The following is a 20,122-nucleotide window of genomic DNA, read 5'->3' on the forward strand; positions in this document are numbered from 1 at the left end:
TGGAGCCAGGGTGTCTGTGCCAAGGAGAGGGCTGAGCCAGAGGCCAGCACCGCTTTTAGGACAGGTCTGAGGCTGGCAGAGAACGGCACAGACGCCGCGTGTCCTGAGGCTGCAGCAACACCAACTGCTTGGAGCAAACAGCCGCTCTTTATTCACAGCACTTCTCCCCCAGCCCTGCTCCCAGCCCTCGCGGAGGCAGCTCCAGGCTTCCCCGGGGCGCAGCCACGAGGGGCTCCCCACACCCACACCCCCCAGGTATTCCATCACCCAGCAGACACCAAACAGCAGAGCCCAGTGCGCAGAAGGGACTCGTCTCTCCTGTGTCCATCCCGAAACCACAATGAGAAGAATCCCCATAGTCTTTCGGCAGGGTGCCGGTTTGGCACGTTGACAGGTTTGCTGTCTCACAAGGCACTTGGGTCTTTTTTTCCCCTCTTGAAGGAGATGAGGGTTTTTCCCCATCCCTTAAGGGTTCTTTGAGCTTGCCAGAGCGAGTCCAGTTTATACACCTCAAGTTAATGCATTTCAGCACGAAGGACAGCCGGGCTCGCAGCACAGGAGCCGCGTTTTGTGCTGCTTTTCAGTAGAGACGGAGGGATCCGGCCGCAGGGCACAGCGGCGCAGCAGCACCTGACCCCACCGGCTGCGCGTGGAGGCGGTCACCGGCTCAGGACCAAGTGATCACAAACTGCTCCCACATCGGCAGCGACACGGGGACGCTCAGCACCTGCGGAGGCAAAGGAAGGGTGAGCGGTTGGGTGCGCAGCCCCCACGCCTCCCACTGCCCGGGTGCTCCCCAGGGAAGGCTTCCAACGACAGACCCCCAGGGCAGAGCTGTGCCGCTGCTCCCTGCAGAGCTCCGGTCCCATCACCACACACCCCATCCTCTCTGCCCAACTTTTCCCCATGCTCGTCCCCTTGCGTGGCTGAATCCTGCCAGGGCAGGTGACCCGGCCTTACTGGGCAGCCCCTTACTCCTCGGTGCAAACAAAGCAGACCCGGTGCCATCGCTGGGGCCAAACCCCGCCAGCCCCCAGCTGCGCCCCGCAGCCACCCTCTCCTGCAGGCTCAGAGCCGCTCGCGGGCAGGCCCAGCGCTCACCTGGGTGTCGCTGCGGTAGGAGAAGTCATCCACGCGGGCACCGTTGGCCAGGACCTGCCGGGGAGGGCTGGTGACACCCAGGATGGTCACGGCCTCCAGCAGGATCCCGTCGAGGTGGCTGCTCGCCCGCAGGATCTGGCTGAGCACGGCGCCCTGCGGGGACAGCGGGGACGGTCACCCTGTGCCACCAGGCCCCAGGGCTTCTCCAAGCGCCCGCACCTCACCCCAGCCAACGCTGCCTGCCGCTGCCCCGCGCCCTAAACACGCCAAGAGCAGCCCACAGGGACACTGGTGCCTGCGAGGACGGGGCTCACTCTGGTGATTTCATCATGATGGGGGCTTGCTGCGGCAGGGCAGGGGGCTGCCCACCACCGCGTGCGCCCCAGGGGACAGCACCTGCAGGTGGCTGCAGAGCCGTGCCCAAACACCCCCCTCCCACGCTCACGTGTGCGGCCAGGAAGAGGGTCTCGGTGTAGTCCCCCTTCTCGAAGCTCTGCCAGCTCTCCCCATCGTCCCAGAACAGCTCTCCCCGGGCGAAGCCGTCCGGCGTCAGGGCCACCACCAAGGCCATCCCCTTCTTGCGGGACTCGGCAGTGCTGAACGCAGGCTCCTGGGGGCACGGGGGTGGGTGCAGGATCAGGCACAGCAACCCCACTGGTGTGTCCCCAGGCCTGGCTGAACACCCGCAGCTCGGCCAGGCACGCACGGGGTCAGGCTGCCAGCGGGGTGGCAGCGCTGGGGGACTCACCTGCAGGGGCAGGATGTGCCCCGCTCGGACGTGCACGTTAATGGTGTCCAGGGGAGCCGGCAAGAGGATCCACTGGCCTTTGCTGTGGATGGTCGAGTCCTAAAGAAGAAAAATAAAGGACAGGTCTCAGGGGTCAGCGTGCCCACGGGGGATCCCAGCTGAGCGCCGCAGCCCTCACGCTACCACGAGTGAAGCCTCACAGGAGGCAGAAGTCCTCAAGAGCTGAGCTGGGGGAAGCTCAATGGGCCCGCTACCCGGGAGGGATGGGACGGAGGAACGGGGTGGCCGCTCCCGGGAGCCCAGTGGCAGCACCTACCCCCACGAGGCTGTACCACGTCCCGGCCGGGAAGTAGCCGCTGACTTTGGTCTGTCCTGCCTCCAGCACCGGCGTGACGAGCAGCCCCCCGCCCCACAGGAGCTGGCGGTCCACGGTCCAGGTGTTGGGGTCTTTGGGGAACCTGGGGAGGGACGGCGGGCGGCAGTGCAGCCCCAGAGCATTGCCGGCCGCAGCCCCCCTGCCCACCCCCGCCGCAGCACTCACTCGAGGAAGAGCGGCCGCGCCACCGTCTCCCCGGCGGCGTGAGCCCGGTGGAAGAGGGTGTAGAGGTAGGGCAGGAGGGAGTAGCGGAGGCGGAGGGCTTTCCTCATGGCGTCCTGGGCGGCCGGGCTGAAGGCATACGGCTCCTGTGGCTGCAGGGGAGAAGCCGAAGCGGGATGCTCAGGCAGCACGGGGACGGTCGGTGAGCGCCTGCTGGGGAGACGCGATGGACGCCCCGCGTGCCGGAGCCTGGCCCCATGAGCACGGCCCAGCCTCGGCCCCAGAGCCGCCCCCAGCCCACCCAGTGCAGTGCCCACCAGGGCAGGGGCTCCTGGCCCCGCGCTCACCCGGTTGCCGTGGTCATTGTGGTTCCTCATGAAGGGGTAGAAGGCGCCCAGCTGGGTCCAGCGCACGCACAGCTCCTCGGATGTGTCGCCCAAAAACCCGCAGATGTCGGCACCCACCAGCGGCACCCCGAAGAGGTTGAAGAGCAGCACCTCTGCGGAGGGGACACAGAGGGAACGGGGGCTCGGTGGTGCTGGGCCAGCCCCCAGAGAAGCCCCGAAGGGAGCAGGGGCTGGATGCGGCCCCGCAGCCTACCTGGCACGGAGTAGGACAGCTGCTCCCAGTTGCTCTCGACGTCCCCCGTCCAGTGCCCAGCGTAGCGGCCGTGCCCAGCGAAGGTGGAGCGTGAGATGACGAAGGGACGCTTGCCCCGGATCCTCACCAGAGCGCTGCAGGGAAGAGGCGGCTCAGCCCGGCTGTGGAAGGGGCTCAGCCCTGCGCTGGTGGCTCCCAGCAGCAGCACAAAGCACGCTGCGCTACAAACCAACCCCTCGCCCGTTCGCTGCAGCCCTTCCCCATGCCCAAGCCGTTTGTCGTGGTGCAGGGAGGTGCCTCTCCCCAACCCGGGTGGCTCCAGCATCCCCTAGCCCCCCCCCCCAGGGGAGCCGATGGGCTACAGCTCCCTGGGGCTCCTGGGGCGGTCTCCTGTCGGGGGGAAGCTTTCCCGCAGGAGCTGCAGCAGGAGCCCAGGCTTACTCATGGGAAGCGATGGCCTCGGTCAGCCCGTACAGGCTGTGCAGGTTGTAGTGCGAGGAGAGGTATTGCTGGCTGGAGGCACAAATGGTTCCTGCCTGGAGGCGTCCCCCGAACACACCTGCAGGGGAGAGGAGGCGGCGAGGGCGAGCTCGGGGCAGCCGGGCAGAGCCTCGCCCGCCGCAGCATCCTCCGTGCCCCCAGCCTCGGGCCGGCCCCGCTCTGCTCACCTGGCACGTACGGGGGCTTCTCCAGGCTGTTGTTGGGGCAGCCGTCCTGGGAGCCCTCCACGAAGTTGGATGGCTCGTTCATGTCCTGGGGAGAGGGGGAGCCCTCGCTTCTGGGGGGGACCCGGCAGAGGGGCGGGGAAGGAGCTGGGAGCTGCATCCCGGAGCTCTGCCGGCGGGGGATCGGCCACTCACAATCCACATGCCATCAAAGGGCACCCGGTCGTGGAAGTCCTTCACCATGTCGTGCCACCACTCGTGCGTCTCCGGGTTGGTGAAGTCTGGGAAAGCCGTCGGGCCTGGCCACACCTGCAGGAGGGAGGCAGCGCTGGGCAGAGCCACGCCACCCCCGTCCCTGTCCCCTCCACCCCGCTTTTCAGCAGGGCTGCCCCTGCATGTTCCTCTCCCTCTTGCAGCCGCTGCCCCACAGCCCCCCTAAGCCCCCAGCCACGGGGACGGGGGCCGATGCCACAACGCACCTTCCCGATGAGGGGCTGCCCCGTGGCATTTCGGATGAACACCCCTCGCTTCAGTCCATCGTCGTAGGGCTTGTAGGTGCCAGGAGGCCCTGAGCTGCTGATCCCGGGATCCTGCCGGGGTACAAAGCTGGGATTTCACCAGCAAGGACAGGGAACAGCATCCTGCGCACCCAGCCCCGCTCCTGCTGGTTGCCTGCCAGAAACCCTGCAAAACCCTGGGGCAGCAAAGGGCAAATACACAGCCCGAGGAAGCAGCACGGCCTGCACGTGAAGGCCAGGGCCCAGCTGGAGCTGTCACCCGCCCTGGGCCAAACCGGAGGCATCGCTCACCACGATCATCACGTAGCGCAGGCCTCGCTGGTGGAAATCCCGCACCATGTCCGGGTAGTCCTTAAACGTTTCCTTGTTGAAGGTGAAATCCCTCTTAGCGTCCATGTAATCCAGGTCGTTCCACTGCACGTCCTGCAGAGCCGGCAGCAGCGCTCAGGAAGGAGACGGCCTCCCCGTACACCGCTGGGCCCCGCTAACCGGGACAGGCGTCCCTCGGGCCCACCACGCTCACCGGGCCCCGGCCGCCACCTACCAGGGGGAAGCGGGCGGCCGACATGTTGGCCACGGCCTGCCGGGTGGTGGTGGTGGAGGAGTAGCCCCAGCGGCAGAGGTGGAAGCCCAGGCCCCAGTACGGGGGCATGAACGGGAACCCTGTAAGTCAGGAGGGTGGGCGGCTTCACTCTGCCCCACTCGCAGCCACGGCGCTGCAAGGGGACGGGGGTCTTCTGGGGGGGATCACAATTTGCATCTCCCCAGCCACAACAGCTGGCACGCGTGGCAGCACATCTGAGCGGCCCAGGGAAAGGGACCTGCCAAGCCCTTCGTGCTGCAGCGTTGCCAGCAGCAGCACCCACTCGTTGCCAGCAGCGCCCGGCATCCCGGGAGCGCCTGTGCCCCAGGGCCACATCCTGCTGCGGGTCCCTACCCACGACATCCAGGTACTGCCGCACCACGCTCTTGGGGTCGGGGCCCAGGAAGACGTAGAAGTCCAGAATCCCGCCCGTCGTGCGCCACGTCAGGGCCGGGCTCGGCTGCAGGACCACGTCTGGGGGAGGCACGAGCACCGGAGGAGCGAGATGAGGACTGGCCCTCAGTCCAGCCCCGTGCCCCAGCGCCTCCGCAGCACTCACCCATGGCGTTGCTGTTCAGCAGGAAGACGCCGTGGGCCGAACCGCCGTCCTCTATCACCAGGTAGAAAGGGTGGGAGCCGTACAGGTTGACCTGGGGCTGGAGCAGAGCACAGCGCATCGCTGGTGGGGCTCAGCCGAGACCCCAGCACGGTGCCCGCCTGCCCCTCACATCTGCTCGGCTCAGGGTGAGCAGGGTTAGGGTTGGGGTTAGGGTTTGGCTTGGGGGTCAGGGTTAGGACTAGGGGGTGGGGGTAGGGTTAGGGTTTAGGATTAGGGTTCAGGGTTAGAGGGTTTTGGTTAGCATTAGGGTTAGGGTTAGGATTAGGGGTTAGGGTTACGGTTAGGGTTAGGGTTAGAGGGTTAGGGTTAGGGTTAGGGTTAGAGGGTTAGGGTTAGGGTTAGAGTTATGTTTAGGGGTTACGGTTAGGGATTAGGGTTAGGCATTAGGGTTAGGGGTTTAGGGTTAGGGTTTGACTTAGGGGTTAATATTAGGATTAGGGGGTTGGGTTAGGGTTTGGGTTAGGTTTAGGGGTTAGTGTTAGCGTCAGGGTAAGGGTTAGGGTTGCAGATCGCTGCCCAGGCAGCACAGCTCTGCCCCGGGCTGCTGGGATGGGCCCCTTCCCATGGGGGCTCAGCCCCCAGCACCACAGAGCCCTACAGCACAAAGCCGTGGGCGAGACGCCTCCCTCCCCCCAGCCCCGTCCGTACCACTGGCGCCATGTCCCGGTTCCAGAGGGTGACCTTGGTCCAGGCCGTGTCGAGAACGAGCGGTGCCAGGTGTTCCCCCAGCCCAGAGATGAAACGAGAGGGCAGGGAGGTGGAGATCTGCAGGAACTGGTCTGCGAAGAACAGGGGCGCGACGGTGGTGTTCAGCCTGCCGGGGAGAAACGGGGCCTCTGCAAACAGCCCTGGCGTGAGGGCCGGAGGAGACGGACACCCCCCAGCTCCGGGAGGGCCACGAGCGCTCATAACCGGGCGCTGCAGTCACAGCACGAAACAGAACCGGGCTTTGGCTGAGCCCTGGGATTCCTGCTTCCCCTCCGTGCCTACCGCTGAGCCACGGTAATGGCAAAGGTCGGGGCAGAGACCCCACTGCTGCTGTGGGACCCGTGGGACGCCGCAGGGCAGCACGGGGAGCCTTCGGCCCCGCTCGGTGCAGGACATCACTTACAGGACCTGGCCGCCGGGCCACCGGGAGACGACGAGGCCGAAGGGATCCTCGCGGACCTGCACCCCGTAGAGCGTGGAGGCCGCCCGGGCGCTCACCCGCGGCGTGGCCAGGGGCACCTCGTAGCGCTGCCGGGCCGGGTCCCGGAGCTGCGGGCGGGGACAGGGGCTCAGCCGGGGCCGGGGGCGGCGGGCGCAGCCGGGAGGGGACCGGGCGCACCGTGAAGCGCAGGCGGCTCTCGGTCTCCAGCGCCACGTCCAGCCGCAGGACGCCCACGTCCCCCGGCAAGAAGCTGGGGGCGACGCGGCGGAGCCGGGCCGCGTAGCCGCGGGCGGTGGCCGTCAGGTTCTCGGCCCGGTAGCTGCGGTAGCCGCGGGGGAAGAAGCACCAGGGCGGGCCCCCGCCGGCACCGGAGGCGGCGGGGGCGTAGCAGCAGCCCCGCGCCTCGCAGCCCTCCCGCGCCAGCAGCCGCTCGGCGCCGCAGTCGAAGCGGTGGCTCGGGGGCACCTCGCAGCCGGCGGCCGCGGAGCTGCCGGCGGCGGGGACCAGCAGCGCCAGCAGCGCGGCGGCGGCCGCGGCCACGGCCCCGAGCCGCGGCCCCGGCCCGGCTCCCCCCGGCCCCGGCATGGCTCCCCCCGGCCCCGGCCCGGCTCCCCGCGCTCCCGGCTCCGAGCAGGCGCGGCGGGGAGGCAGCACCGCCCCGGCCGGCTCGGGCCGGGCCCCTTCCGGCCTCCGCCGCCTCCCCCGGAGCCTCCGGCGGGCAGCGCGGCTCCGAGCGGCGGGGCCGGGGCTGCGCTCGGCTGCGCGGGGGGCGACGGAGGGGCGGAGGCCGCTGCTCCCCTCCTGCCCGTCTCGGGAACTGACGGGTCCACAGCGAGTACAAGGAAGTGAAACAGAGAAAGGTGTTGCAAGAGTCTCTGCTGCATGGATACTACACGCAGTGCTACTCCTTTAGTGAATATTTAAGGCAGATTTATACCTTATGCATGTTTATTCAATTTATTTACAAATGCCGCTGCTAGAAGAGGGAGAGCAGTTGGTTATATTTATTCACAGGTGGTTTCCTATGTCTCTAACATGCTTCCTGGGAACCGAGCCTGGATTCCAAACACTGGTGGAGCCACTGGAGAGGCCTGTGGTACTGAGGCTGTTCTTGCTGGACCTGGTGGACAATGCCACTAATAGTACGAAGCCGCTCCTGCAGCTTCTGCTGCTCCTTTCTCCAGGCTTGTTCAGTGCTGCACAGGGGTGTGTACTTCCCCTCCTTCACTGCCTGCAGCTGCTTCTGGCGTGTCTGATAGGCCACAAGCTCCAAAAGGTTCTGAGAAAAGCAGTAACGGAAGTTACTCTGATAGCAGATTGCACACAGAAAAGAACTAAGGAAGCAACATTGTTCATGTCACAGAGGTACTGTAACCATATTTGAAAAAGAAGGGCTTCTTAAGAAAGAGTTTGATGAAGTTCCATTATAACAGCATCCTCATTTAGAGTGTCATAGACACACAGTTATGTCACAGAATTCCATAAATTAGAGAAAAAAGCATGCATACAAGGCAACCCTTGCCAGGACAAAACGGTTAAAATTTAAATTTTAAAATTAAAATTTAAAATTTCATAGGAGGTTACTGAAGACCTTGAGCTGGCTCTCAAATTTGTAATGTCCTCACAACAGCCAGCTGGTCCTCACAGAGGACAGTTGCTACGTGGTGTTTCCAAGGAAGATCCTGCAGGCTGATGTTTCCAGGTGAATGCTGCCTCACTAAGAATGAAACTGCAGCATCAATTCAGTTCCACTGGAGCCATCAAAATGTGCTCAGTTAACTCGAACTGCTGCTACCATCACATGCCAAGTGTTCCCAGTTCAAGATAGTAGTGAGACAAGGGAGCTGGCAAGAGGAGAAAGTAGCAGGTTCTAATTCACTCGCACACTGCAAGGAATTGGACGTACTCACCCATCGTTTCTTGTTCCGAAGATATTCTGTGTCTGAATCAAGGCTGTCAGACTCAGTCTGCAGCGTGCACATTTCTTGTTGCTTTTCCAAGAAGGTGGCACTAAGGGATGCTTGGGTGCTCTCCAGCTCCAGGACAATTTTGTTACAGTCTTGAGCATTCTAGTAAATGGAAGAGAAGGAAATGTGAGATTCTGTCTGTTTTGTTCAGCTGCATTCCCAGTGTCCTAGTTTTGGCTGGGATAGTGTTATTTTTCTTTATTGTAGCTGGTATGGTGCTATGTTTTGGATTTAGGATGAAAATAACGTTGATAACATAACAATGTTTTAGCTGTTGCTGAGCAGCACTTACACTGAGCGAAGGACGTTCCTGCTTCTCATGCTGCCCTGCCAGCACGTGGGCTATCTTCCCAGAACTATTTTTTGCTTTTTAATGGTTTCCAAAGCCTGCCCACTGTGCAGTGCCATACCTACACAGTGCAGGGTCTGCATATTGACATCCCGTGCATCTGTGCTAAGCGCACACTAGTGCTATTTACAAGGCAAATGATGGCCACGGCAACTCTCACAGCCCTGCTTTACTTGCTCACCTTCTGGGTTTCAGTGATCTTCTTTCTCAGCTCCTGTTTCTTGCGGTGGAAATCACTCTTGGTGATATGTTTCTTATCTGTTTTGTTCTGACCTTCTCCACGAATTGCTATGGCCTCTCTACGAGAAACAGATGCCTCCATATCACGAATCATCTTCTCCTGCTGCTTCATCAGCTGGCCATAGCGGACCTGCCGTTTGTCAAAATAAAATACAGTTTGAAAATAACAAATGGTTACAAATGGCCCCTAATTGAAGTCTTCTGTGTGGCACATCCCATCAACATAAATCAGATGTGTGTGACGTGCGACCCTTTGGCTGCCAAATTTGTTCTAAATCCAAACGTAGTTTGCCCTATGTGGATCTGGAAGGCAGAGGACAGGATTAGTCATCAACTCTGTATCAACTTGTCTAAAGTAATCTTCAAAATGTTTCACTGGAACTCATTAACAATAGCAAAAGCAGAAGAGCAGAAATATCCTGAGAACAAAAGTGAAGAGCTGCTTTGCCAGAAGATAGAAGACTTCTATAGCCAGTGATTAAGATGATGCAGTATTTAGTAATCCATATTTATTTCCTTACAAATTGGGGTCACAAAATAAGGTGGTAGACATATTAGATTTAAAAAAAAAAATCCTCAGGTGTATCTTAATATGCTGCAGCATATTACATAGCTTGCATAAGAAATGCATAAAGTGCATACATGCTGAACATATTTAATTCAATCTAGCTGCAGGGTGACACAATTTCTAGTACTGTTATGGCCTTGAAGATGCTACTTCTCCATCCTGTTTCTCATCTCCTGTCTTACGTTTCAGCAACTCCAAAGGTAAATACATTGCGTGCAGTTCCCCCTCCTCAGTCCTCTTTCGCAGTGACTTACTTGCATTCTGTGAATCTCTGCTCTCATGGCTCGGATTTCACCTTGTCCTGTCTCAGAATCCACTGCTGAACGCATCTCTTTTGTCAGCTGGATCTTTTTCTCCCATAGCATGATTTGATGCCTTCAATGACAGAAAAGGAAAAGAGTGCCTTCGTAAACAGAGAACATTCTCTTTGTGTGTCAATGGCACCACTCTCCTGAGGCTGATTCTGAACACAGAACTGAATGGTTTGACAGAAACTAAAAGTTTGCATACAGGACATGTAAAGAGGCAGCAACAGAACAGCATGAAGTCATATGGGAAGCTCCACAATTTAGGAAATGGCATGACGACTAAAAGCAAGCAAGCCTAGACTGATGGGACTCAATTAGTTGCCCGGTACAGCACGCTTGCTTTGGGTTACTGGCAGGGGAGATAGCACACACAGTCTTCCCATACAGATCTCGGTGACATTCAGCACAAATAGGTATGCTGGAATCATTAAAACCAGTATTATCTTGTCTCTTGCTGGTTCCAGAGTTAGCTAAGCCACTTTTCAGTTTCTGCATTCCAAAAATTTATTAAACTCCTTTAATCTTCTCCAAGAAGGACAGAAGTGCATTTGCCGGTGCTGGCTAAGTTTGGTGAGTGGAGAAAAAAGGTAACATGGGTATATATACACAAAAGTTCTAAGACTGTGGCATAAAGCAAGAATCACTCTGGTACCTACTCTGCTTCCACCAGGCTGTTTAAGAGTCTTTCCTTCTCCTCAGTCAATCGGCTGTGCTTCTCCTGCATCTCAATTGATTCTTTTTCTGCTGCCTAGATTTGGGAAGCATAAAACAATGCAAAGTTGTCAGACTGAGAAAGATTTACAGCATCGCTGTTCGCCTCTGATCTACACATCCTTTTCGGTTGTCATTCTCTTATACCCCACAAATGGCATACCTGACCTGTTTCTGCTGTGTAATAAAAGTCATTAAGCCATGAAGAAATGCACAATTTTTGTGTGTGAATAACTATATAATTTCCATTTGGCCATACTGTTTTATACCACACAGCTATTTTCTTCTGGGCTACCTGCTGTACAGATCTCTCAAAAGCCCAGTCACGGAATAGCCTGGGAGTCTGTGACCTAGAAATGAGAAGTTGAGCCTCTGTACCTTGAGAGAGCGTATGAACTCATTCTCTGTGATGATGTTGCCATACTGCAGCTCCGTGAAGCTGCTGTTATTCTTGTTGATCAACACATTCAGCTTTATCAAGTCATTTGACATGCTCTTCATGTGACGTTCGATATCTTTCTGCTCTTTTATTTCCTGCTGAATTTCATCTACAGGTGATCAGAAAAAAAAGAAAGATTTTAAATTCCCAAGAGCACTGGGTTGAATACAACCAAGTTATACCGAACTGCTGAAACCAGATAACATTGCACATGTAGCCACCTGTGTCCCACAAACCCAGCCAAAACATTTTTCCACAAAGCCCAAAAACCAGATAAAGGTTTTGAAAGAGACTACCACTATGAAAAAGAGTTGGTTTTGGCCACGGGAACTGCTATCATCGGTGGGAATATTTGCCTACCCACTATTTGCAAACTTATTTAAAGGCATGTAACAGATGACAAGGTCACTTAGGGTCAATTGTGTCAGTTAAGACAGCAGGATCGATCATGATAGGACATAATGACCAACAAAACGGCAGAAGGTGCCTGGCTCTTAGTCCCAGAGTGTAGTACTGGGGCCGTATGCATTCTTGCTTACACGTGTATCAAACACGGAGGGCATTCTTTGGTGAAGAATTAACATAACCCGTCTGTAAGCCTTTGCTCCCCTTTTTTTTCCTCCATTCATGGACGAATGTTTTAAAAAAAAGAGTTAGGGAATGACTTACTTTCAGTGCGCACTTTCTTCTGCTGCATTATTGTGATCTGTTTCTTTAACATATCCAAGGAGGTTATTTGATCCTCCTGTTCATGGGTTAGCTTGACCAGCTCTTTCTGCAGATTGAGCCAGTACTTCTGTAGCGTCAATACCTCAGAATTACGTTCTTCTATCTGCTTGGTCAGCCTGTTGACCTCAATTTCCAATGGTCCTAATTCTTGCCCCTGGATGAGGGCAAGATTGAGTCACTCAGCCTGTTCTATTCTCCCCTTGTCAGTCTTTCTAGATCTTATAATGTTATCCTATTTACTCCCAGAGTACTGATGTCATTTGATATTTTCATCAGGTACAGACAACTCCCTGCAGACTTCTGCATTAGGCACACCCTCATTTTGCAGCAGTTCCCTGTGCCAGCTCCTCTTTGCATGCATTAAGAACTGCTTGACAAATATAAACAGTTACATTAACTAGAGCAGCTTTTCAATCACCATACGGATGCCTGAAAGTTTTAACTGACACTTATGCAATTACAATTATCAAAAACATCTGTGGCCACCACAAACATTAAAATCAAATTTGGGACAGAAATGCAAAAGTACATACCCCCTGCTGAGAAAGAAGCACCTCCAACTTCTTGTTGTACTGCCTGATGGCCCCTTGCTTGTTCTCAATCAGAAGACTGCACTTTGCAATCTCACTTTCACTACGACTGATCAGATCATGGATATTTTTTATTTCTTTGTTCAGCTCACAAAGCGTTTTTTGAAGAATTGTCAGCCTGCAGTTAGTGTGTGTTGTATTCATAATAACCTGGGTCATGTCATTCTCAACCTTGGAAAAATGCAGTTCCTAATAACAGACAGACAGAAGGCATGCCAACGAGTTACTGCTGGTGACACTGTTTTGTAATGCCCACTTACCAAAGAACAGGAATCAAGGACTTCAGATTCTACCCCCTGGTCTGTGTTACAAGCTGTAAGAAATCTACATACCATTGCAGTGCCTTTGTTTCCCCATCTACTGGCAGGGGATAGCAATAGTTACCCCTGTCATAAGGTTGTTGGAAAGTATTAAGAAGCCTAAAAATTCCAAAACCCTGTAATACATCACTCTTTTCTCACAATGGAAACCAACCCTTGCAGTCTTCCAGGCACTTAAGAAATGCACCTGATTTAAAAACACCTGTGCAGAGGTGTGAGCATGAAGCATTAGTGCCAGCCCACACAACTCAGTGTGATAAATACTGTGCTGAATCTTCTAGTTTTCTTATCTGTTCACACTCCCAAAGAGAGCAAAACTTGAGCAACTTATTAAGCCATAAAGAACCACGAGTCTGTTTTGACTGTTCCTTAGACTGGAAGCCTTATTTAGAAGCTGAGAGTATACATGTATCACGTGCCTTTAACAGGCAAAAGAGAAGTACCACATGTGCACTATTTTCTTCAAAGATGTAAGAACTTGTAACACGTTATAGTAAATATTCCAAGGATTCATCATTCTGCCCTGTTTTCTTTCTTTCTTTAAGTAAAGAAAGAATGGTATGTTACGTGCCAGGCTTTTCTGACAAACTCCTTTGCATACACCAACATCCTGCAAAGAGATCACTGGACGAGCTAAAATGGAATCAAAACCCAGCAGAGCTTCAATTGCAGAGCTAAAGATGAGAAGCAAAAAGACACTGACAGAACACACTTGACAAACACTACGCTAGGCCATGACTGCAACCTGTTTCCTTCCCCTGCCCTCCCAAACGGACAAGATACCATACCAGATCCATTTTTCTCTGATGAAGTTTTGCAACCAGCTGTGAGGTTTGCTTTTCTGCTTTGCTGGACATCATCTGTTCCTGAAGCTTTGCCATGATCTCACTCTCCATCTGCTCTTTGGTTTCAGTTCCTTTCTCTATATCCTTACTGATGGATAACAACTCGTTCAGACAAGCAGCTTGATCCTAAAAGGATAGGGAAGGCTCAGGAGAGAATCACTACAACTGTTTGGGGAAGGGTATTAAATACTTATGTACAGTTCAAAAGGTTTCTTCTTCCAAGTGACTCTTCTCACCATCTTGATCCTACTGATGGTCTGCTCTGTCTCATGGAGAACGCGAGAATAGGTGCTAGTTTCTATCTTCAAGGCCTCCTGCTTTGAAACACATCGTGCAATCAGTTTCTTTGTTGTGTTGGTATCATTCTGTGAACGGCTCAGGATGGTGACAAGCATCTCATTCTTCTCCTCCTCCTTCCTGATTGACTTTCTGCAGATATCTATGTCTGTTTCTAGGGTCCTGAGGTCATGTCTGTGCTTGCTGAAGAGGCAAAGAGGATGGAAAATCATCATGTGGATTGATTCACGTGCTGAACAGTCATCTAATATTGCTCTTTTCAAACATGCTATTGCAGCAACAAATGAACAGAGAAGGAAGATCTTTATAAAGGCTATTCTACTGTGATAGTGCAGAGTTATCAAAAGATGGATGGAGATACTAAGATTTAAAAGGAAATATATGTAGGAAAATTATTTTCTTCTTTCATTTCCTCCCCTGCCACTCTTTCCCATTCTTTTCCTGGTGGATGACAACATTTAAAATATATTGTTTGGTCTCAGAGAATAAGTCAAGTTCTAAGACTCCAAGCTAAATAAAACCTTCATTTGGCAACAATAGGATGGCTTTCCTGAAAACTACTAAAGACATCACAAAATCCTAACCAAAAGTGATACATAAATCCTTCTTGATGTCTATGTCTTTGGACCGTGAGATAGTGCAAAAGTGAAGTAACTTTTTGAAGGAATAAAATACAAACAGAAGAAATTTTAAGCAGCTTTTAAAAAGAAAAACTACTTCAAGTGACAGTTGTGTTGTGGGGTAAAAAATAGTAACAAAGAAGTGTACTTCTTAGCCATTAAACATATTATGTGCTTCAGAGCCGCAGACTTTTTCTAACATATTCTGCACATACAGTAACAAACTTGTCAGAAGACATACTGTCCCTTTTAGAATCTCTCCTACCCGAATTATTTGAGGTCTTTCCTGGGATGGTTCTCAAATGCCATACCTCAGCAACTCTTGTGTGGCAATATAGACCTCATCTCTTTGCTTCATTCCAGCCAAGCTATTAGTCCAGTGGTTCATCAATCGCTTCTTCTCCACGTTAATAGCCTGTACCTCCATACAAGCCTAGGGAAGAGAGAATTTGTGAACAGGCTAACCCTGTAACGAGCTGCGAAACCAAATTCACATTACAATGCAATGCTTTTTTCTGTACACAATATGCTGGGCAGGAACAGCTTCAATTTATGTGTCTGGTTTATTGTCACACCAGAGCACAGAAAAGTTATAGTTCTCCAAGAAAAAAAAAAATGCTGAGAAAGTGGAGGAGGAAGTGATTTACAGACAACTCTTAAGGACAAAGGGAAAAAAAAGTCTTCGTGCCAGCAAACAGGAACAAACTATAAAACTCTGGCCCATACTGTACGTATCACGTGAGCATAAGCCAACAGGGGCAGTCTCTCCAGAGGAAAATATTAACCAGAAGCAAAAAAAAAAAAGCACTTCCTACCTCATTTACTGCTTGTCGAGTTACTTTTGTGTCCTCTGCCTGGGCCACAAACTGAGCTTCAAACAAAGCAATCTGTTCTTGTAGTTCATAGGCTTTTCTTGTCAAGCGGTCCACTAGGAGATCCTAAAGAGTCAGAATCAAAACAGTTCCGGAGTAATACGATCTTGGTCTTAATCAACTACGTTCAACAAGAATAACATAACATAGGCTAGAAACAGGATTAAATTAGCAACTGGATTAGAACCTTTAGTGAACCTTTTCCATTCAAGTATGAATGACTGTCATAAATGCAGCAGAAGCAATTTTTAGAAGAACGAGTCCTCCTTTACTGATTTTTTTTTTAATTATTATTCCATTCACATTAGTAAATTGATACTTTAGATCTGAATTAGCTTTCGTTCCTGTCAGTATATATTATATTGCAACACCTCTGCAATAGCTGGGAATCTTAATAATTTATGCTTTAAAATGCTTTGTTAAAAAACACCTAAATCCATTCTACTTCAGATGTTTATTTTTTAATGCAGAATCGTAAGCAATGTCTGCATCCTGCTGCAAACGGAAGGCAGCAGAGGGAGCTCCAGCACACAAACAGATTCATTTCATTTTCAAAGTTTGCTCTTCATTGTGAAACTCGTTGTGACTCAGAATAATTCTTGAAACTTGAACATAAGATAATTCTTCACTAAATATCTTTCTGCCTTCACCTCCCTTTGCTTGCATGAAGAGCGATTTACTATTCAAAGGCTTGACAAAAAAAAAAACTTTGGCAGTACATGCCACTACCTTGGTAGTGTTTTTTCCCCTCATTTTTAGAGGGGACTGCCTTGTTGTTGTTTTTGTTTGTTTGTTTTTTTCCCTTCCAATTATTTGGGAAAAAATCCCCACACACCTTCCCTAAGTCTGCCATTATAGCCTTTCTTCTAAGAAGGCAGCACCTCCTCCAAGACTCACCACTGCCACCTGTCTTTATTTATTTAAAGGCAGACGATTTTAATCGATACCTGTTTTTTCTTTTCCACCTCAGCCTGGACCTTCTGTGCCTCAGCCTTCTTTGCTGATTGTTTTGTCAGTAAGATATTACGATACATATCCTCATCCATATTCTGCATGTAGAAGAGGTGCAAGGCCAAGTTTTCCACTTGGGTCTGCGTTGCAGAAACTGGGGTGGCAGGAGAAAGAATATTTACCAAAAAGTATGTCTGTAGGACACACGTCAAGCAGAGATAAAAGGGAACGAAACACAGAAGCATCCAAGCAAAATCCAGATGCCCACCGGCTAAATTAGCCCTCCCTCAAGTGAGAATTGACATCAGCTATGGATTACAGCTCCATAGGCGAATTTAAAAGTCTTGGTAAGTGGTTCCTCAGTTCTCAGCAAACAGAACCCCAGGAAATCAAAGGAAGGGCTTCAGGAGGCTGTGAACCCATTCCTCTGCCCCAAAACGGAACTGTCTCTTTCTCAGACTGTTGAATGCTTCTTTGATTTTTTTTTTTTTTAAATAAACTGCAAAAAAATCTAGGCTATCTATTTTAATTCTTCACGATCCTCACCATTGAAATAGTTTACTGTAACCTATCCAAATGCCTGCAACAAAGAAAAACTGAATTAAGTCCATTTATTTGACTGGAATAAGCTGCCACATGGACGGTGCTCTCATGCTCATAGATGCTCCTAAATGCCTACCATCTTTGCATTTTAAGCACACTCTTACAGAGACACAGACATCAAATGATGGGCATTTTCCTTCTGCTAAATCACAGAACAGCCTACCCGCCAGGAGGAGTTCTAGTTTCAGCCCTGAAGTCCTTCTCAGCAGTAGAACATAGCAACATAAATTGTATGGCAACCAGACATCTCTATAAAATTTCTCACTGGGTGCATCAATCCCTGTGAAATTTACCATACTCTAAAATCTAGTGCTTGGCTTGTATTCAAATTCGTTTCTTCATATAGGGCTAGAATTAGGGCAATATTACAAGGACTGCCTCAGTCACCTTTCTTGCGTTCATCATCTGTATTCTGACACACTTTCTTGTAAGTCAGCCTGAGGCCCTTCAGCTCCTCTTCTAGCTGCAAACGTGCTGTGGCTGTCTGAGAATGACGCTCATGGCTCTTCTCCAGTTCCATCTGCAGGTGGGCCAGCTGCTGCTGCACTCCGTAAAGAACCACCCCAAGCTCTTCTCTCTGTACTTTGCTCTTCTTCGTTGCTGTCCTCTGCAAACATAAGAGGAAGTTGGTTATCTCACTTCAGCTTGGACAGAGATGGGATGCAGCGAGAAGGCAAAGAAAGAGTGCTATGTACCAGTTCCCGAAGCTCTAGATTCACTTTTTCCATCTGCTTAATAAGGTAATTCTTTAGGGCAGCCTGGAATCTTCTCATCAGAGGCTGTAAAAAAGTATGACGTTGATAATTTTAACACACTCATGTAAATAATTTATGAAGGAATCTTAGTACTACTCCCACTATTGCTTAAACATGGTATTCTCTCCCATGGTGGCTTGCATTCCCATTCTAGCTACACTCACTGCAGAAGGAGTTTTACTGCGGGTGTTTCTTGAAATCAGAAGATGACTGCTGAGAATATTTAAAAATCAGAAACATAAGGAGAGCTACACCTGAGAACCCCTCTACTCACTCTTGTTGCAAGTACTTCTCTTTCAGGAGTAAATAATATCAGATATGCCCACTACGTTGCTCACTTTTGAAACTACAACTTTGAGTTTAATATTGAGGAGTTAGCAGTTTTGCAAAAGCTGTTTATAAGAAGGTAGTATTAGCATACAGCTAAGCCACTGCCTACAGTTTGCCTCCTGTTTTAAATAGCTATGAACACAAATAACAAGCCTGCAGTAACGAATGGCAAGCTCTAGAGACTTCTCACGTGTTCTGGATCCAAGACAACCAGTTGTGTTTCTTCTGCTGTTTCCTCATTTCTTCCACTTATTTCATTTTCCTCAGTTCCAGGCTGCTGGCCTTCCTGTTCCTGCCTTTGGCCACCATGCTTATTAGCAAGCTGACCTAATTGCTCAAAGACAAATTCTGGAAAAAAAAAGAAAAAAAGAAAAAAAAACACATTTTATAGCACTGTGCCTAAGGCTACATTCACAATGATAAGAAATGGAGAAAGCTAGATACTGCGCTTGTTAGATAGCATCAAGTATTGTAACATTACTAAGGAACTGAATTGTACCTGGCTCTGTGCAGCTGCTCATCTCCACTGAAAACGTAGGTGCCTGCATAGGAGCTCCTGGAGACGCACGGGAAGGGCTGTCTGTCTCAGCTGCGGGCTGCTCCATCTCTCCCAGTTCAGGAGGGCTACCATCAAACTCCACTTTGGCGGAGAAAGCCTCAGGAGGTTTTTCCTAGGACATGAAATACACCACTAGAATCAGCTTTTCACTCTATCTGCACCTAAAAATCTGCTCATTTTTGTCATTATGAGATATGAACGATACAGGCAAAGAATCAACAAAAAAGCCTTGTTGTAAAGTCAGCCCACGGATACGCTGGCAAACCTGTGTCATTCCTGACAAAAGAAACTGTACAAAGATATAACACAGCAAAGGAACCTCTCCAGTTTTGTCAGAGCTTTTGTATACTTCACGTCAGACCAGGTCACTTCCCTCTCTTGTAGTTCTGATCTTGCAGTTGCATCAGTAAAACTGCTTCTGCAACAGGAGAGCTTGATCGTACAAATAGTGGCCATGCGTTCTGTGAATAAGATTGCATCCTCTTCATTGCCATTCCCATTCTCTGCCTGCGTTGTCTAGCACACAACACAGGCAAAAAGCAGAATAACGAAGCGATAACAGATGGCATGCTTCATTTAATGTTAACAGTACGGTACTCTAAGGACTGATTTCTGTCACAGCGCACACAAGTTTCATTTGTAAGTTTAACCTCATTTGCAAAAAAGTTCACCAAGCCAGCGTTAAGATAGCAAAGATCCTCAAAAAATCCTCCACGCCACTTTAAAGCTTCAAGCATTTATAAGTCAGGCCTAAAGAAAAAAAGCTCCCTCAGGGATTCGTTAAAGAACGCGGGGCCAAACTATTCACTTCTTTCTTTCTTTAAAAAGAGACCCTGTTTTATCCCTTATCACCAGCTGTCAAATCCAAACTTCGTGCGGCACCCAGAAGATGTCTGCAGTTTGTTATCACTAACAGACTTAAAAAAATAAAAAATAAATAAGCGCACGTGGGCGCACCTGCAGCACGTGGAGAACTTCCTTCCTAATTTGCCTACGGCAAAAAACGCCAAAAGCCACGCGAGAAGCCCAGACAAGGCCACGAAATTGGCTTTCCAGCGGCCTGTTCTGGGTGCGGAACCGGCCCGCGGTAACCGACGGCTGACTTCTTCCCACCGACAACGCCTCCGGGCGGACAGCGGCCCGCAGGGAACGCGCACGGGCCTTGCCCGGCACTTCACCTTCCCGGGACCGGCCCGGCAGGGCCGGGAGCCGGGCGTGGGTCACCGGGCGGGGGTCACCGGGCGCCCCCCGCCGCCGTCAGGCCGAGCCCCGCGGCGGGAGCAGGCCGGGCCCTCACTCACCGCCGCCGGCTCCGCCATCTTCCCGTTGCCAGGCGACGCGTCAACACCCGGTCACGTGACCGCTGCGGGCCGCACCACTGCACCCTCGGCCGCGGGGGGGGAATGGGGGGGGTGTCTCGGGCCGCACCACTGCGGAGCGGGGAGGGGGGGGGGCGCGGGCCGCACCACCTCAGCCCGCCGCCGCCGCCGCCTCCTCCGGGCCCGGCCCCGCCGCAGGTAACGGCACCGGGAGGAGGGGGGCGGGGA

At 52.1% G+C, this 20,122-nt stretch overlaps 3 protein-coding genes across 4 annotated transcripts in view; 1 reads left to right on the forward strand and 2 right to left on the reverse strand.

Moving 5' to 3' along the window:
• Positions 1–99: 99 nt before the first annotated feature.
• On the reverse strand, positions 100–7,189 carry GAA (alpha glucosidase). The gene is made up of 19 exons (XM_048050348.2): positions 6,700–7,189; positions 6,484–6,629; positions 6,021–6,186; positions 5,313–5,409; positions 5,108–5,227; positions 4,715–4,833; positions 4,462–4,593; positions 4,132–4,242; positions 3,848–3,961; positions 3,656–3,740; positions 3,429–3,546; positions 2,988–3,121; positions 2,735–2,886; positions 2,391–2,539; positions 2,166–2,307; positions 1,850–1,948; positions 1,547–1,711; positions 1,102–1,254; positions 100–727 (listed from the first exon to the last, which is right to left on the reverse strand). The coding sequence occupies exons 1-19, from the start codon at positions 7,105–7,107 to the stop codon at positions 668–670; spliced, it is 2,670 nt and encodes an 889-aa protein (XP_047906305.2). The 5' UTR covers positions 7,108–7,189; the 3' UTR covers positions 100–667.
• A 322-nt stretch (positions 7,190–7,511) lies between these two features.
• On the reverse strand, positions 7,512–19,985 carry CCDC40 (coiled-coil domain 40 molecular ruler complex subunit). Its single transcript, XM_048050314.2, has 18 exons — positions 19,877–19,985; positions 18,516–18,687; positions 18,207–18,364; positions 17,627–17,710; positions 17,319–17,538; positions 16,325–16,482; positions 15,321–15,443; positions 14,817–14,938; positions 13,825–14,068; positions 13,532–13,714; positions 12,367–12,612; positions 11,774–11,987; positions 11,044–11,213; positions 10,611–10,702; positions 9,901–10,021; positions 9,020–9,208; positions 8,433–8,591; positions 7,512–7,801 (listed from the first exon to the last, which is right to left on the reverse strand). The coding sequence occupies exons 1-18, from the start codon at positions 19,892–19,894 to the stop codon at positions 7,553–7,555; spliced, it is 2,922 nt and encodes a 973-aa protein (XP_047906271.2). The 5' UTR covers positions 19,895–19,985; the 3' UTR covers positions 7,512–7,552.
• The window catches only part of TBC1D16 (TBC1 domain family member 16), a 31,629-nt gene continuing 31,470 nt past the window's right edge, over positions 19,964–20,122 (forward strand). Inside the window, exon 1 of one of the 2 annotated variants that reach the window (XM_066980288.1) lies at positions 19,964–20,092. The gene's annotated coding sequence lies outside the window, so the exon portion shown is untranslated. The remainder of the gene's footprint in view (positions 20,093–20,122) is intronic. The other variant, XM_066980284.1, reaches the window with a different exon arrangement.

This window comes from Anser cygnoides, chromosome 19, assembly GCF_040182565.1.
Source record: "Anser cygnoides isolate HZ-2024a breed goose chromosome 19, Taihu_goose_T2T_genome, whole genome shotgun sequence".
Taxonomy (NCBI): domain Eukaryota; kingdom Metazoa; phylum Chordata; class Aves; order Anseriformes; family Anatidae; genus Anser; species Anser cygnoides.

Bases quoted from the DNA above. Each gene is read 5' to 3' on its own strand.
- GAA (XM_048050348.2), bottom strand. From the start codon at position 7,107: ATGCCGGGGCCGGGGGGAGCCGGGCCGGGGCCGCGGCTCGGGGCCGTG. The intron at 6,630-6,699 runs GTGCGCCCGGTC...CCCCGCCCGCAG, and splicing joins AGAGCCGCCTGCGCTTCACG to CTCCGGGACCCGGCCCGGCA. The intron at 2,887-2,987 runs GTAGGCTGCGGG...TCCCCTCCGCAG, and splicing joins GCTGTCCTACTCCGTGCCAG to AGGTGCTGCTCTTCAACCTC.
- CCDC40 (XM_048050314.2), bottom strand. The intron at 16,483-17,318 runs GTGACTGAGGCA...CTGCCACCCCAG, and splicing joins AGATGATGAACGCAAGAAAG to TTTCTGCAACGCAGACCCAA. The intron at 8,592-9,019 runs GTGAGCAAGTAA...TCCATTTACTAG, and splicing joins AGATCACTGAAACCCAGAAG to AATGCTCAAGACTGTAACAA.